The sequence below is a fragment of the Gymnoscopelus braueri genome (assembly GCF_963280865.1).
Source record: "Gymnoscopelus braueri genome assembly, chromosome: 4".
Classification (NCBI taxonomy): Eukaryota; Metazoa; Chordata; class Actinopteri; order Myctophiformes; family Myctophidae; genus Gymnoscopelus; species Gymnoscopelus braueri.
In genome coordinates this window covers 1,421,119-1,439,553 of record NC_137605.1, presented here as the reverse complement: position 1 = coordinate 1,439,553, position 18,435 = coordinate 1,421,119, and the positions used below count along the sequence as shown (strand labels likewise).

The 18,435-nt window shown below is 44.6% G+C and overlaps 1 protein-coding gene across 1 annotated transcript in view; it reads right to left on the bottom strand.

Annotated features, from left to right (window-relative positions):
• The window catches only part of kmt2bb (lysine (K)-specific methyltransferase 2Bb), a gene marked incomplete at its 5' end in the record, with an annotated part of 102,254 nt that extends 91,946 nt beyond the window's left edge, over positions 1-10,308 (bottom strand). The window contains 4 exons of the mRNA XM_080427181.1: positions 782-3,553; positions 4,021-4,574; positions 6,066-6,144; positions 9,847-10,308. Of these exons, the coding sequence (XP_080283307.1) occupies positions 782-3,553; positions 4,021-4,574; positions 6,066-6,144; positions 9,847-10,308 (3,867 nt within the window). The remainder of the gene's footprint in view (positions 1-781; positions 3,554-4,020; positions 4,575-6,065; positions 6,145-9,846) is intronic.
• Positions 10,309-18,435: the final 8,127 nt, after the last annotated feature.

Here is an 18,435-nt window from a genome sequence, read left to right as displayed (position 1 = left end):
TGTTATAAACATTAAGATCTCCTCTCCTCTCCTCTGTAGGGCTGTGTGTTACATGTTATAAACATTAAGATCTCCTCTCCTCTCCTCTGTAGGGCTGTGTTACATGTTATAAACATTAAGATCTCCTCTCCTCTGTAGGGCTGTGTGTTACATGTTATAAACATTAAATAAAAAATAGCAGATCTACAAGCTCGTAGCTGTGCTTTTTCTTTTTTTATGTATGAACACTTTTCAGCATGCAGGAGAAGAAGAAAAGAAAAGCAGAAATAGCTTTCTGCAGAAAAAGCAGAAATAGCTGATCTGCAAGCTTACAACACGTCACTTTGTAAGCTTGTAGATCAGCTATTTCTGCTTTTTTTTAATATATGAACACTTTTCAACAAGCAGGGGAAAGAAGCAGAAATAGATTTCTGCAGAAAAAAGGAGAAATAGCTGATCTACAAGCTTTGCCACGCGTAGCCAATAGCTGATCTGCAAGCTTACAACGAGTCACTTTGTGATGCGTTGTAAGCTTGTAGATCAGCTATTTCTGCACTTTTTTTTATGTATGAACACTTTAACATGCAGGGAGAAAAAGCAGAAATAGCTTTCTGCAGAAAAAGAGCAGAAACAGCTGATCTACAAGCTTACAACGCGTCACTTTGTGACGCGTTGTAAGCTTGTAGATCAGCTGTTTCTGCTCTTTTTTTATGTATGAACACTTTTCAACATGGAAACGATTATAACAAAGATGATTGCACTTAGACGATGATGTAACAGTCGTGCACAGGGCAGGGCGTACCGTGGCGGCGGCGCCGTCGTCTCGCCTCTTCCCGGGCCGGACGGCGGGCGGCGGCGGCGGCGGCGGGGGCGGGGGCGGCGGAGGGGGCGGGGGGCTGCAGACCTGCAGGCCCTTCTTGGGCGAGCCTCTCCGGGGCAGCACCGACATGCCGGCGTCGTCCATGAAGCGCTGCGGCGTCTTGATGACCCGCGAGGAGCGGGCGCTCACCACGGGCATGATGAAGTGCTTGATGTTCTTCAGGAACTTGGACTTGTTGTTGTTGTGGTTGCCGCCGCCGGGCTGAGCGCCGCCGCCGTCCAGCATCAGCGTGGCGTCCGAGGACGGACGGACCTCGTCCACCGACACGTCCGTCTCCTCCTGCTTCACGGCGGCCGAGCAGTCGACGGCCGTCTCCACCTTCCTGGCCAGGGCTTTGGCCCGAGCCTTGTGCTTCTTGGACCCCAGGAAGTGAAGGCCCGAGTGCCGCTTCCGCCGCTTCTTACGCACGCCCACCAGCTTAGAGCCCGGGGGCGGGGGCGGGGGGGCAGGGGGCGGGGCAGGGGGCGGAGCAGGGGGCGGAGCAGGGGGCGCCTCCAACGCCGGGCTGGAAACGTCTCTGATCTCTCGGACCCGTTCGGTCGGGCGGCCCGGCGTTTGGACTCGGGGCGAGTTAGTCTCTAGAGAGAGGAGCCTCTCCTTCCTCTCCGCCGCTCTGTGCTTCTGTTTCTGTCTCTGACCGATCAGACTCTTCCTCCTCTTCTTCCCCTGTTTCAACGGCCTCCTGGGAAGGCACGGCGGCTGCTTCTGGTCCATGACTGGCTGCCGTTCTGGCAGCGCCGCCTCCTCCTCCTCCTGCTTCTCCTCCTTCTCCTCCTCCTCCTCCTTCTCCTCCTTCTCCTCCTCCTCCTCCTGGCCGTCTATGAGCTGAATATGTGGCTCCTCTTTCACCAGCGGCTCAACCTTCTCTCCTCCTTCCTCCACCGGCAGGCTGAGAGCCTCGGGCTCTGGCTGCTGGACGGGCTCTTTAGTCGGCGGGAGAGACTCTTCACTTCCTACTGACTGAGCAGCAGCAGCAGCAGAGTGATCCTTTACCACAGGCTCCATGTCTTCCGTTACCACGGGCGGCGCGCTGTCGGCGGCGGCGGCGGCGGGTTCGAGCGCCGCGGACAGCTCGTTCAGAGCGGCCACGGGAGAGACCGCCGACTTCTTCTTTTGGGCGGCCCTCTTTCTGGACGAGAAGCTGGTTCTTCGCTTGCGATGCTTCACCTCTTTCACCCGTTGCTCCGCCGCCTTCTCCTCCGCCGCCTTCTCCTCCTCCGGTGCCTTCTTCTCCTCCGCCGCCTTCTCCTCCGCCGGCGCCTTCTTCTCCTCCGTCGTCAGTAGAGGAAGCACAGCGGGGACCGGCGGAACATCTTCAGGAACCGGCCCCGATGCTTCTTGTTCTGGAGTGGGACAGGAGGAGGGGGGTACCTGGGGCGTCTGCTGCCAGGACTCTTCAGACTCTTTTAGAACCTGTCCAGAGGCATCAGGAGGAAGCGTGGAGGTGGAATCCTCCGCGGAGGAAACGTTCACATTTAACTCTTTGTTGGTGACCTGTGGAGAGGAACCCTCGGCATCCGGACCGGTTCTGAGCTTCTGCTTCGGCGTGGTCGACGCCTTGGGGCCGCCGCGCTTTTTCGGCGGCGTGGTGACGCTTGGCGGTCTTCTCCTTAGCCGGGGAATCTCTGTACTCTGTACGTCCGGGGCCGACGTTTGTTCCTCCTGAACGACGCTCGAATATTTAACGAGGGCCTCTCTCTCAGCCTCTCTCTCTTCAGAGGCGGGGCTAACCTGCTGGATTAAAAACGACGGTTTGGAGCTTTTATGTTTCCCCGGCGAAGAGACCTTTTTGATCTGAAGCGGGGGAACGACTTTCACAACGTCCGTCTTTGTGGCGTCCTGTGCAAGGGGCGGAGCGGTTACCTGCTCCACATCCACCTGTAACGCGGCCTTCTCCTCTACGGGCGCGTCAGAGATGGTTTTGGAACACTTTTCGATGTCGCCCGCGCCGACACTGTCGCCCGGGGCGGAGCCGTCAGTCCTCGATTTCTTTTCTCCGGTTCCCTCCGAACGCTTCGTGACACTCGTGTCCGAGAGAGAGGACCGGTCCACTACGGCGGTGGGCTCCGGGGTCTCTGTTACTTTGACAGCCTTCGGCGTGTTCTCGCCTCCCTTCGGTTTGCATTCTGTCTTCACCAACGTGAACGTCCACACGAACTTGCGCCGTTTTTTCTTCCGAGAGGGTTTTCTGACACTAACCTTGTCAAACTTGGGGTTTGGGATTTTATACAACCGTAACCCCGGTACCTTCATGCCGTCGGCTCTCAAAGGCAGGCCGTCGCTGGATTCAACGGCGGGTTTTTCGCGCCGTGCGGACGGCGGGACGGGGATCTCTGGCACGGTCACGTCCTTGTTCAACCTCTTGCTCTGCCTCAGCCGATCCCGTCGAGTCACCGGCTTGGCCTTCTCCGGCGTCGGTATCTCCACGGTGGACTCTGCCGCGCTGCCTTTACCGGCACTGGGACTTTCCGGTTGGGTCGGGCGGTCTTTGACCGTTTTGGAGAGTGCGTTGGTGGCTCTGCTGCTTCTACGGGTCACCAGCGTATTAGCGGGTTCAGTGTCTTTCTCTGGGAGCCTTTCTTTCTGCTTTGATTTCTTTACGTTGGCTTTTGGCTTGGCTTGCCCGCTCTTCAGTGCATCGTCAGGCTGGCCTGCTGATGTTCTCTCCTCTGCTTTTTGGTCGTCAACCTCTACCTGTGGTGGAAAGTAACGAAGTACATTTACTTAAGTACTGTACTTAAGTACAATTTTGAGGTATTTGTACTTTACTTGAGTATTTCCAATTTCTAATACTTTTACTTCTACTCCACTACATCTCAGAGGCAAATATTGTACTTTTACTCCACTACAATTATTTGAAAACTTTAGCTACTAGTTACTTTTCAGATATACATTTTTATATTATAAAACATACATTAACCACTTTAGCCTTATTTTATATCTAGGCTATTTGAAAATAGCAGATTTTCAGATCTGCTATTTTCAAATATTTTAGTACTTTTACTTTTGGTACTTTAAGTACATTTTGATGCCAATACTTTTGCACTTTTACTCAAGTAAATTTTGAATTCCGGACTTTTACTTGTAACGGAGTACTTCTACATTGCAGTATTGGTACTTTTACTCAAGTAAAGCAATTGAGTACTTTTTCCACCACTGACCTCTACTTTGGCGCTGGACTCAGCAGCAGCAGCAGCAGGAGGCTCTGTCACCTTGGCAGCGGATCTCCCGCGCCTCCTCGCGGGCGGGGCTCTCCCGCCTCCCTCGTCCTCGGTGCCGTTCAGCCCGTGTGCGTCCTCCTCCTCCTCCTCCTCCCGCGGCTCCGTCTTTAACTTGACGTGAGCGCTGGAGATCTGTTGGCCCTGGATCTCTTTGATCTTCAGCTTGGTCACAGGTTTCTGCTGAGCGAAGCCCTTCTCCTTCTTCACTTTCTTCTTGGCCACCAGCTTGATGGTGATCCTGGGCGAGGCGGAGGAGGAGGCGGGTCCGTTTCTCGTGGCCTGGCGGTCCTTAGTGTTCTTGCCGCCGCCGTCGGCGCCCTTCCTCCTCGCCTCCTCCGTGGGCCGGGCGTCGGCGGACGAGCTGTCGACCTCCTGCCTGGGTTTCACATCTTTATCTGGACAGAGAGACGTAATCCCTTCCTCTGCCTCGGCCGCTGACGGCTCCACCGGCTGCTTCTCTCTCTGTCTTTTGGATTTGGTGTTGACAGCGTCACCTAAAACACACAAACACACACATTACAAACGTGTTAGAGACACGGCACACACACCTCATCCATATAACACACAAACACACACATTACCAACGTGTTAGAGACACGGCGCGCTGCACACACACCTCATCCATATAACACACAAACACACACATTACAAACGTGTTAGAGACACTGCACGCTGCACACACACACCTCATCCATATAACACACAAACACACACATTACAAACGTGTTAGAGACACACACACCTCATCCATATAACACACAGACACACACATTACAAACGTGTTAGAGACTGGCACGCTGCACACACACACCTCATCCATATAACACACAAACACACACATTACAAACGTGTTAGAGACACGGCGCGCTGCACACACACCTCATCCATATAACACACAAACACACACATTACAAACGTGTTAGAGACACTGCACGCTGCACACACACACCTCATCCATATAACACACAAACACACACATTACAAACGTGTTAGAGACACACACACCTCATCCATATAACACACAGACACACACATTACAAACGTGTTAGAGACTGGCACGCTGCACACACACACCTCATCCATATAACACACAAACACACACATTACAAACGTGTTAGAGACACGGCGCGCTGCACACACACCTCATCCATATAACACACCGCTTACACACACAGTCACATTAACTCTTCAAGACCCGGTGACGCATCTGTGTGGCATTTTTGGATTTCGTTGGGCTATTCAAAAACAGCAGATCTACAAGCTCATAGCGCGGCACCACGCTATGAGCTTGTAGATCTGCTGTTTTTGGAAAATCATGACAAGTTGTGCAAATATTTTTTTTTTTCTCCCTTTTTTTTGGCGGACATTTGTAACTCAAATCTTTGCTTCTGGGGGTTTTCCTGGAACTAAATATTTTACGAATGTTTGCTTTAAAAAATATATAATCCAAGATTTGGCCACGAAATTTCACGATTTTTCAATGTAAAGACTCAGTGCTAACATAAAAGGGAAGGAAGATAATTTCATGGATATTTGGCAGCCACTGATAGATTACTTGCGTGTGCGTCTATACATTTATGATACAACTTTCTGTAAAAAAAGGAAAAAGTCAATAAAAAGTTTTTTTTTAAATTAAAAAATAGCAGATCTACAAGCTCATAGTGCGGCACTCGGTGCCGCGCTATGAGCTTGTAGATCTGCTATTTTTGAATAGCCAAAGAAATCTAAAAATGACACACAGATGCCTTCCCGGTCTTAATGGGTTAATGCTCTGTGCTCATCCTTTTGACAGTAATGTTTTGTTTACATATGAGCATTGTCAATAAAGATTGTCAATCAATTCAATGAAAAAAAGCATTAACTGGCTGTAGATGTCATACATTAAGCAGGATGTGTTGTACTTTGGTACAAGTTTCAACTTGCTCTTCAATAACAGTCAAAGTGTGTCGTGCATCACGCTCCTTTTCTTCTTGCTTTAGTTTTACCTTTGGGAGGATTGTGTCTGGACCGTAACGGTCCTTTGTAGCCTTTTCTCTCTGCTTCAAATCCTCTGAAGTAGTCGCCCTGGAAAACAAAAAGACAAGAGCATTTACACAAGGTAACCTTGACCTTCAATGCCCTCTCATCATGCCATGGATGCAGAATAACATATCCACGACTGAACATGTTTGTGTGACCAAATCCCCCCCCCCCACACACACACACACACACTATGTAAAGTCATGATGTTTGAGTCATATTGTTCCTGCCGTTCTACATACAGCCAACCGGGTGAAGAAATCACAGATTGAGGCTTTAACTAACCTTTGCTTTAATATGAAATATGGAGAATATTAAGACTTTTCTGCACGATGCTTCTGAACATGTTGTTAGTTTAGTTTAACCATCTTAATATAATAACATAACATGTTGTTAGTTTAACCATCTTAATATGATATAATATAATAATATAACATGTTGTTAGTTTAACCATCTTAATATAATATAATATAATAATATAACATGTTAGTTTAGTTTAACCATCTTAATATAATATAATATAATAATATAACATGTTGTTAGTTTAGTTTAACCATCTTAATATAATATAATATAATAATATAACATGTTAGTTTAGTTTAACCATCTTAATATAATATAATAATATAACATGTTGTTAGTTCAGTTTAACCACTTCAAACGCTCTGATCTTAATATAAGAAATGAAAATAACCTGTCTACTATTTTCACTAGAAGAAGACATGCTGACTTCTACAGCAGGGGTCTTAGTATGGGGGGTTTAAGTGGTTAGCTGGATGGCTGAAAATACTTCATAATATTAACATGGATCCAACACAACGCTACGCAATGATAGTGCTGTCAAACCAGTCTATGAAGCTATTATATGATTTTATACAATATATGGTGTGAGGGGGGGGTCCCTGGACTCTCTCTCAGCTAAGGGGTCCTTGGCCAGCCTGAACGACGTTGAAGACCCCTGCCATAGCAGTCAGCATGTTGCTCAGTATTTTCAGCCAGCTGACCACTCACACCACCAATACTTAGGAAACTTGTACTTGGTCTCCTCTTTGTCCCCTCTTTACCAACACATTTCAGATCTACAAGCCCACAACGTCTCGCAGCGCGAGGCGTTGTGGGCTTGTAGATCTGCTATTTTTTGCTAACGTTCCCCTCAGGATAGGGATGCTGGGGTTGAAGTGGTTAATGTAAGAAAATAAAGACAAACAGTTCCTATCACACAAAGACGTGGTGGTGGCCCCCCTGTACTAACTCTGAGGACCCCCCAGAGGTCACAGACAGTTTTAATGAACCGTCACGTGAAATAATAACTTGAACTAGGTCTTGATAAAACAGATCTGGTAAAACACTTTGCAGTTCTTATAGAACTGTGTAATGAAAACTGTGTAATGAACTAGTTACAACGCAGTAACAACAATGTCAATATATTCACACGGGGGGAAAGTAATCCTGTATGATCATCATAGTGGCCTAAACAATGAAGTTCACACGGTGGAAATAGGTTATAAACATAACTACTATGAACAACAAGATAACTACCATGAATGAACACATGAACAACAAGATAAACTACCGTGAATGAACACATGAACAACAAGATAAACTACCGTGAATGCATGTTAACCAACTACCATGGGGCATGAAAGCATCGCGTTAATAACATCCATGAATGCATGTGCAACAAGGTAAACTACCATAAACCCATATAAACTACCAATTCACAACAAGTTGCCTCAAGACAATTCACAATTTCACATAGAGAGCAACTACCATGATGAAGGCATTACTAACTACCATGATGAATGCACACTGTACAACCATGTTAACTACAGTGAATGCATCATGTTAAACTACCATGAGTTAATGCATGTGCATTAAAAGACACGTTACGTACAGTGAGTGAATGTCAACTACAGTGAATGCATGTGTAAACCACCATTACATGCATGTGCAACAACGTTAACTACCATTAAACGCATGTATAGCATGCATAACAACATTAACTAACATTACATTCATGTATAACAAGGTTAACTACCATATAATGCATGTAGAACAACGTTAAAGTTAACGTTGTTCTACATGCATTATATGGTAGTTAGTCTGGTTGCCCAACTAATCTTCTTTCTAGTTCTAGAAAGAAGATTAGTTGGGCAACCAGACTAACTACCATATAATGCATGTATAACAAGGTTAACTACCATATAATGCATGTATAACAGTAACGACGTTATAACAACGTTAGGACGCATGTTGCTGCAGTGAGGAGGATGAGCTGGTCAAACCCACACATCTGGCCGCTTCCCTCCAACAACCATCATCACTACAGCCTGCCTAGAGCCTATCTACACTACAGCCTGTCTAGATCCTATCTACAGCCTGTCTAGAGCCTATCTACACTACAGCCTGTCTACATGGTGTTCTGCTGAAATCACTGATCACACACAGCCGTCACTAAGCTGTTACCATGTTAATAACCAAACACACACACATCAAACGGTACTATATTAGCCTCCTGCTAGCCCAGGCTCCATCCCCTCCCCCTCCATGGAAAGTGTTTAGAAACACACTGACTTGACAGTAACCAGCTCTGCTTCACTTATAGAGCTTTAACTAAGTGTCTCTGATAACATGACATGATGTTATATCAGCCTGATGGAGGCTCATATCTGACCCTGAATGCTCTTAATGTGGTTATAATATCATATTATATCATACTGTTACACTACAGTGTGGCTGTAGTCACTGTGTAGGCAGAGCCAGGCTAGCATTAGCCTTTTCCCCCTTCTTTGTGTTAGCATGGAGGCTAGCTCCGCGCTAGCTCTGTGCTAGCATGAAGGCTAGCTCTGCGTTAGCATAGAGGCTAGCTCTGCGTTAGCATAGAGGCTAGCTCTGCGTTAGCATAGAGGCTAGCTCTGCGTTAGCATAGAGGCTAGCTCTGCGTTAGCATGGAGGCTACGGCTCTCTGTTAGCACAGAGAGGCTAGCTCTGTGTTAGCACAGAGAGGCTAGCTCAGTGCTAATGAAACGACAACCAGGACGGGCCCGTAATGAAGGGATGAATAAATGAAGGATCCATGTTGACACACTGACGTCCTTTCTGTCTGACATGTTCTGACACCCGTTTACAGTCGGATATTCATATTTAATAACGCATATTAATGACTGTGTTATTAACGTAGAGTTGTAAAGGTAATAAACACAGTGTAGTAACGCAGAGATGACTCTACACCCTCTACACCTCTAGGTTTAAATGCATGTGTTTTTGTTGCGGGTTTTTTTCTTTCCTTCTCACTTGCTTTGCCCCCCAAAAAGAACAGATCTACAAGCTTATACATTATGCTCCTTTCTGTGGATCTATATATCTGACAGCTTTAAGCTGTGTGAGATCTGTAGGTGTCTAGCTGGTAGATCCTGTGTTGTAGATCTATAGATCTGTGCGTGATGTGTGTGTAGATCTGTTCTTTTTAGGGGGGCAACAAGCAGTGAGAATAGTGTAAGAGATGCTAATGTTAGCATGAAGCTAACGGGCTTCATGTTGACATTTCTCTCTCTCCGTACTTTAATAACACACACACTAAATGTAACACTACACACACACACACACACACACACACACACACACACACACACACACACACACACAATAAACACTAGTCTCTGACACACACACACACACACACACACACACACACACACACAGTAATAAACACTAGTCTCTGGGACACACACACACACAGCGCCTCACCTCCTCGCTCCGCTCCCCCAGAAGGAGGTCACTCCCCCGGCCGTCGCTCAGCGCGAGGCCGAGGCTGTGGCCGGGAGGCCCGATGAGGAGGCCTCCTCCTCCTCCTCCTCCCGCTGCTCCTCCGTGGAGGAGCGTCACCTCCTCCAGCAGCAACACAGAGGAAGAGGAAGAGGAGGAGGAGGAGGAGGAGGAGGCGCCCTGTTCGGAGGACGAGGAGGAGGACGACGTCCCGGAGACGCGGCCGAGCTGCCAGCGCTTCTCGGAGCGCAGGCGGCTCCGTGAGGACCAGGGCCGGCCGGGGAAGCGGCCCCGGGCCGCCGTGCCTCCTGCTCCTCCAGCCTGCTGGCCTCCTGCTCCTCCTGCTCCTCCTGCTCCTCCGGCCCCGGGTCCTCCTGCTCCTCCTGCTCCTGCTCCCGCCGCCGCCATGCCTTGGCAGGTCGCTGCAGATCCCGCTGCCGCCATCATAGAGCCTTTAGTCACAACAACACAGACACTAGCTTACTGTAGAGCAGCTCCTCTATGGATGGATGTGGACACACACACACACACACACACACACACACACAGCGCGCACACACACTGTATACACACACTACCACTAGAGGGAAGGAAGGCGCCGCGCGGGATGGGAGGAAGGAGGGAGGGGAGGGGAGGGGGGGGGGCAGCCGCAATGCCGCACGGGAAATGTAGTTTGTCTTTCTCTTCCCCCTCCTCGGATGCAAGAAGAGTGGGCACTGTTAAAGGAGTAGTTCACCCACAGAATGGTTTATTTTCTATCAATTACTTTTGACTTTTGATTGATTGAATACTTTATTTAGAAGTTTGCAGGGGAAAAAAGCACATGAAAGTACAGTTTAAATATCAACTAAATAGGATTAAAAAGCCCATGAAAGCCTAATGGCTTAGTTTCAAATGGGGTCCTTATGTAGGATATACTCAATTCATAGTGACATTAAATGACAGACAGATATACACTACTATGCAGAACATCATATAAACAGTTTAGAATTGAAAATTATGTACAGTATAAATGTACAGTAAAAAAAGGGGGGGGGGGTAGGTTATGACTTTTACAGCGGCCACACTCTTTGAGTCTCCTGTCATCAAACTATTGGCTTAGGAACGCGACAAAAACAAAAAAGAACTCCATGAATTCAAGGCTTCATGAGGTGTGTAATTGATAGAAAATAAGTCATTTTGGCTGAACTACTCAGCCAAAACTACTTAACTACTTAATGTCAAATGCTCAATCATGTTCTAATACTTTACCGTTTACCGTAAGACCGTTTTACAAATATTTTACATTGAGGTGCCCCCTCTTCCTCTGTGCCCACTCTTCCTTAGTGCCCCCTCTTCCTCTGTGCCCACTCTTCCTTAGTGCCCACTCTTCCTTAGTGCCCACTCTTCCTTAGTGCCCACTCTTGCTTAGTGCCCACTCTTCCTTAGTGCCCACTCTTCCTTAGTGCCCCCTCTTCCTTAGTGCCCACTCTTCCTTAGCGCCCACTCTTCCTTAGTGCCCCCTCTTCCTTAGTGCCCACTCTTCCTAGTATTACAGTGTAACAATGTGTGCTAAAAGGATAACACAAAAAGCCTTATTATAAGGGCTTGTTTCCATTGTGGTCCTGTGTATTCAATTCATCAAAACATTTAAAGACATACAATAATAATATACATCATCAACACTAGTAGCAATAAACAGTTCATTTCTGATGTTATGTTAACTCCTTTAGGAAGAGTGGGCACCTCGATGTAAAATTTGCTATTTTTGTGCTAAAAAATGAAATGTTTGAAATAGGGTTTTTAGTACCTAATATAAAGTATGATGTGAACACATGCACGGTACATCATTATCAGACTTAAATTTACCCTTCAACTGCTCTTGTTTATGTCCCAAAGTATTGGATTTACACGTTTTCTAGCAATTTGTAGCAATTGTAGAAATATTAGAACTTTAATGTCAAATGCTCAATCATGTTCTAATACTTTACCGTTTACCGTAAGACCGTTTTACAAATATTTTACATTGAGGTGCCCCCTCTTCCTCTGTGCCCACTCTTCCTTAGTGCCCCCTCTTCCTCTGTGCCCACTCTTCCTTAGTGCCCACTCTTCCTTAGTGCCCACTCTTGCTTAGTGCCCACTCTTCCTTAGTGCCCCCTCTTCCTTAGTGCCCACTCTTCCTTAGTGCCCCCTCTTCCTTAGTGCCCCCTCTTCCTTAGTGCCCACTCTTCCTTAGTGCCCCCTCTTCCTTAGTGCCCCCTCTTCCTTAGTGCCCACTCTTCCTTATTGCCCCCTCTTCCTTAGTGCCCCCTCTTCCTTAGTGCCCCCTCTTCCTTAGTGCCCACTCTTCCTTAGCGCCCACTCTTCCTTAGCGCCCACTCTTCCTTAGTGCCCCCTCTTCCTTAGTGCCCCCTCTTCCTTAGTGCCCCCTCTTCCTTATTGCCCCCTCTTCCTTAGTGCCCCCTCTTCCTTAGTGCCCCCTCTTCCTTAGTGCCCCCTCTTCCTTAGCGCCCACTCTTCCTTAGCGCCCACTCTTCCTTAGTGCCCCCTCTTCCTTAGTGCCCACTCTTCCTAGTATTACAGTGTAACAATGTGTGCTAAAAGGATAACACAAAAAGCCTTATTATAAGGGCTTGTTTCCATTGTGGTCCTGTGTATTCAATTCATCAAAACATTTAAAGACATACAATAATAATATACATCATCAACACTAGTAGCAATAAACAGTTCATTTCTGATGTTAAGCTTAGAAGACTTTCCTTTTCTTTACACATTGCAGACAGGTTCTCTTTAATGGTGGTTTTAAAGGAGGATAAGGATAAGGATTCACACCTTATGATGTCTGTTGGGGCATTCCACATTCTAGAGCCATAGCAGTAGAATGAATATAACCTCATGTTTGTGACGAAACTGGAGCTGTCAAATGTTTTAATGACAGGATTTACTGAGTGATTGTTTTAATGACAGGATTTACTGAGTGATTGTTTAATCGAATATTTTATTATCCGTTTTTTTTAAAAAGCACAGGAAAGCACAGTTCAATACAAGCTCTGTATATACAAGGTCTGTTAGGAGGATTTAAAACCCAAGAAAGCACTATGGCTTGTTTCCATTGGGGTCCTTTGTACTCAATTCATAGACACTTTTAATGACAGACAAATATAATAATATAAATAAATATAATGTTTTGCTGTATACTTTATTTTGTGCTCTTTAATTATGTTGAATCACTTTTTTTTTCTTGCTGGTGTTTGTTATCAATCTGTTACCTGCGTCACGTGATCAACAGAAAGTTTGCTTTTCAGAATAGTTGCAGTGTGTTTGATTGATTGATTGATGTAGTTTATTTAGAAAGACATGAGAATAGTACATGACAGTACATAACAGTACATGGAAGTACAAATTCACAATACAAGGTCTACTAAACTGGAAACCCTCATTAAGCATAACGCTTGTTTAAGATGAGAACCCCATGCACACAAATCATGATGAAATATAAGAGGCAGGCAGATATACACACTACTATACAGAATGTCATACAATCAGCTTTCAGGTTACTGGTATGACGAGAGAGAAAAAATATAAATATATACAAAAGAGGAAAATTAAGGAGGGGGGGGGGGTAGGTTAAGACTTAGACAGGGGCCATTTTCGAATTGCAGCCTCCTGAAGGTGTATCTTTAGGGCAGTTTTGAAAGTGAGTAGGGTTTTACACTCCTTTAGGTAGGGCATTCCACATTTTTGCTGAATAGCATGAGAACGAGTTCATACCCTTAGTTGTGTGAGCATACTGCCATCTACTGGTTCAATACTGTACCTGCACCACCTTCCCATGTGAAAAGAAAGCTGCTCTTCAGGAAACATTGAATAGACTTACACATGGTTGCGCACGCGCGCGCACACACACACACACACACACACACACACACACTGAATTTGTACTTCCATGTACTGTCATGTACTATTCTCATGTCTTACTAAATAAACTACATCAATCACACACACACACACACAGCCACTTTGAGGATATTAACAGTAACACTACATTTCACTGAGTATTTATTTTCACATCAATAAATAATTATGTTAATTTGCATTGAGTTGTTTTCTTTGTTTTCTTATCTTCAATTATTCGGTTTATTGACTTGGATCTTGCCATTATGTGGTCTATATCTGTGTTATAGGAAACAATATTCAATCACATGTAATAATATGCATTCACTCCCACAATTAATGTACTTGATGTGAGGTTTACATTTACATAATGTACCTCAGCAGTTCATCTCTAAAAGAAAAACATCACATGGATGCAACTGGCCGGGCTCCTCCTTCCGTCTCACCAGGTCCAGGACCTGAGCGCTGCGCCAGATCAGGTGCACCGCCCGATCCAAACAGTTCCTTGGGCCGTGGTGGTACTGCAGGCTCCACCTGTGGATTGATTGAATGGCCCTCCTTAAAGGCCTCACTGTGGGTTTGTTGGGCTTCTTCCCCACGGAAGACACAGCCTGGGGGCGCTAACCCATACTATATATACACACACACACACTAACCCATACTGCTCCATATATATATATATCTATATATATATACACACACACACACACTAACCCATACTGCTCCATATATATATCTATATATATATACACACACACACTAACCCATACTGCTCCATATATATATATACACACACACACACTAACCCATACTGCTCCATATATATATATATATATATATATATATATATATATATATATATATATATATATATATATATATATATATATATATATATATATATATATATATATACATATACACACACACACACACACACACACACAAACCCATACTGCTCCATATATATATACACATACTAACCCATACTGCTCCATATATGTATATGAATGTAACCGGGTGTCGAGCAAGGAATTACTATAATTGTTAAAATGTAAGACTACGCCACCTTGGTAATGGTTAACCAAGGAAATTAAACAATGTATAACCTTTAAAATCGGGTTCCCCAACATATGCAAGTTCGCCAATGAGGACTGAGACATGAGTTCCCCCAAACAACTGGAAGTTTATTTAAGTTTAAGCACAGAACATTCAGTTTCAGTACATTTATTTACTAAAAGGCTACTTAAAATATCTACTGCAGTGTAATACAATACAATCATAAAATCACAATATATACTGAATGTTGTAATCCCAAGTAAAACCATCACAATATTACGCACAACAAAGGAACAAACAGGCTACATCCGGGGTCAAGGGCAGGTAGGCAACAGTCGACCATAAACAGGGGGAGCTATAAGCTAAGTAGGCTAACCTTCGTCCAAATGACTACTAAAGAACACACACTTAATCACACAGCAAGAAGGACAGAGCGACACCGTGCAAAGAGGTGCTCGCGTTCACACAACACATCAAACCTTAATATGGTCGTGGACTACTGTGATCCTATACGTGACCCCTGCAGCTGGTCGGCTATACCCCCCGGCTCCCGTTGACTCAAGATAGCAGCGGCGCTCGCCACAGTGTTTGGGGGAGAACAAACAAAACAGAAATATAAATTAGTACAAGGAAATAGCTCAATAAACAATAAAACTCAGACTAAACAAAACAGCAGTGGTGATAACGAAGGAAGTGGAAACAATAAACATTAGTACAGTATACAAACAGAATAAAACAAACCACCACAACAAATCGTTTATATACCTTGGATGTCTGTGTTCTTTCATATTATCCCTTTGGCACATGGACTCGTCACCTCAGGACTCGAGACACATGACCTCAACCTGGGCAGTAACAAAATGATGATTAAAATACTAAAAGAGCATTTTAAGTGCAACAGTCAACATGTTACTCACCCAGGCAGGGAAAATGATAAAACACAACATGACACCTAGGTCGCAAGACCTGCAGCCACCCACCACAAAGCACACAATGTTTGGGAGACTGCAGAGCCTTTAAATACTCTGACTGATTGGCAATAAGGAAGTGCCAGTGCAGCAAGCCTACGGTGGCCCCTGAGGCTCAACTCTGACTGGCTACATATATATGTCACAGGACGATTGAATAACCAGGACGATTGAAGACAGAGCGCTCGTTTTTAGGTACGGGGCTTCGGGGCGAGGCGGGGCTTTGATGCGACGCGGACCTGTCTGTTGTTGTTCCCCCCCACGTAGCAACCAGGAAGCTACGCTAGGGGAACGCTGAACACGCGTTCACACGCACGTGATAATAGTTATTGTCCATGACGGAGGCGCGCCGACTCAGCAGAGCTTGAGGCCGAGGAGGCGCGCCCTCGCGCCTCCAGGCGCGAGTGCGCGCGCTGACCGGCCGATGCTCTGATAGTCGACACAGCGCCGTCCGAGTTGTAAACCGATAGGGACAGAATAGTTCTTTTCATGGATCACTGTGTGTGTGTGTGTGTTGGTTTTACAGAATTGCCTGAAAACAAGCGCTCCTTCTTCAATCGTCCTGGTTATTCAATCGTCCTGTTACAACAGACACCACTTTCTAACCTGTGGCATTATTTTTCATATCATACGTATGATATGAAAAATAAACATTGATTGATTGAATAGCCATTATGTACATTAGGTACAGTCAGACATTATAAAGGGATATTATGTTTGGGGTAATTTTAATGTCTACTCAGGTTTCACCCAGACAGTTTTTAAGTTAGTATTAGTAGTAGATATTTGATATTTGATATTAACTTTTATCATACATGCCCCCTTCCATATAAACCCATTGTAACTTCAAACTCCAGTTTAACCATTATAGATCAATCAAAAACACACATCCTTGGTTTTAGTGACTCATATTGGCCTTCTAATGCGTGAGGGCCATGTTTTTTCAATGACCTTTTTCATCATTTTTTAAATATATTTTTGGGGGAAATGAAAAAATAAAAATAAAACACAAAATAAAATAAATGCCCAAAAGTAATAGCGTTAAGGAGAACTCTTTCTAATGCCATGGACCCGAGCTAGCCACACCTGAGAGCGTAGTCAATGTTGCCATGTCTGCTTAAGTTGTAGCCTATCTGTGAAAACTGAGCCGGTGAATGAAATGGCGCCGCTGCTACATTCAACTAGGTACCATTTTTATAGTAAAGTTAACTTTGACAGCCCTAGTAGGAATACACTGTACTTGGATGTTGGTAATTATATTAACAAAACAAAATGATCATATATCCCCACAGTGTTTTGAAGCAGGCATATCATGCGCACATATATAATCCAATTAGATTAACACCAAAAGATATACATTTATTAACGTGTGACTTGGCAATGCAACATGTTGTATGGATGGTATACTCATTTTGTGTGTTCTGGTAGGAAAGTCAATTGCTGGTAGGTTCTGTGTTGCTGTTTGTCTCCTCCTTTAGGAGGCTGTGTGTGGAATCAAGGTGAACAACAGGTGTGTGACTGTGTGTATGAGGTGAGCTTCATTCAAAACAAACTTCAATGTATGAATTTCACATAAATCATCCCAAGGGGAAAAATTTGTCAACTCATGCATTGAATAATAATAATAATAATAATAATAATAAGGGTAATAATAATAATAATAATAATAATAATAATACTAATAATAATAATAATAATAATAATAATAACAACATGGGGTTTTGAGCGACACAGTGAATTAAATGATTGTTTCTGAAGTGGCTGGATATCCTAAAGTTCTCGTAAAGATGTGAACAAAGCAGTAATGATAGCATTTACATCTCCATGACGTCACTGATCAACATACAGTAGCTCTTAATATGAATTCATGTTCTATGTTCTTCTACACTTACAACATGTATGTAATGTGTCTGGAATTCTCTCTGTCAAGTTTATAACATTGGTTTGTACTTTTTCTGCTTAAATGTTTGATGATATTTGCCCAAAACTATCTATCTATCTATCTATCTATCTGTCTGTCTGTCTGTCTGTCTGTCTGTCTGTCTGTCTGTCTGTCTGTCTGTCTGTCTGTCTGTCTGTCTGTCTGTCTGTCTGTCTGACTGACTGACTGACTGACTGACTGACTGACTGACTGAATAAACACAATAACATCTAAATCATTAAACTAATTCAGTGATAATGTGTTCATGTTTAAAACACACTCATAGTGTATTCAGAGGTCTTTGTCGCCCTCATGTGGACAAAATGAATCAATGCAAGTAGAAGTCTGGATAAATCCAGTTTTATTTTAAATATTAAGAACGAGACGATGTGACGCAACATGGCGCTAGTTTCTACTATATGAGCTGTTACAATCTACAAGCTCACAGTGAGACGCGTTGTGAGCTTGTAGATCAGCTATTGTCGGCGCGCGACACCGTCGTAGAAGAACAGATCATAAAGTAAACATGAACACAATTTGTTTTGAAAAAAAAACAGCGGAAGTGCTCGAGCTGCGTTTGATGTGAGACTTGACACGTGATGCGTTTTATTTTGACGAGAAAACGGAAGCGCTCACGTGGCGTACGATGTGAAGCGTGATACTTTGGTGGATGGGAAATGTAGTTCTAATATGTAGTTCCTTATGGCCACATTGAGCTTTTATTTTGAAGAGAAAACGGAAGTGTCACGT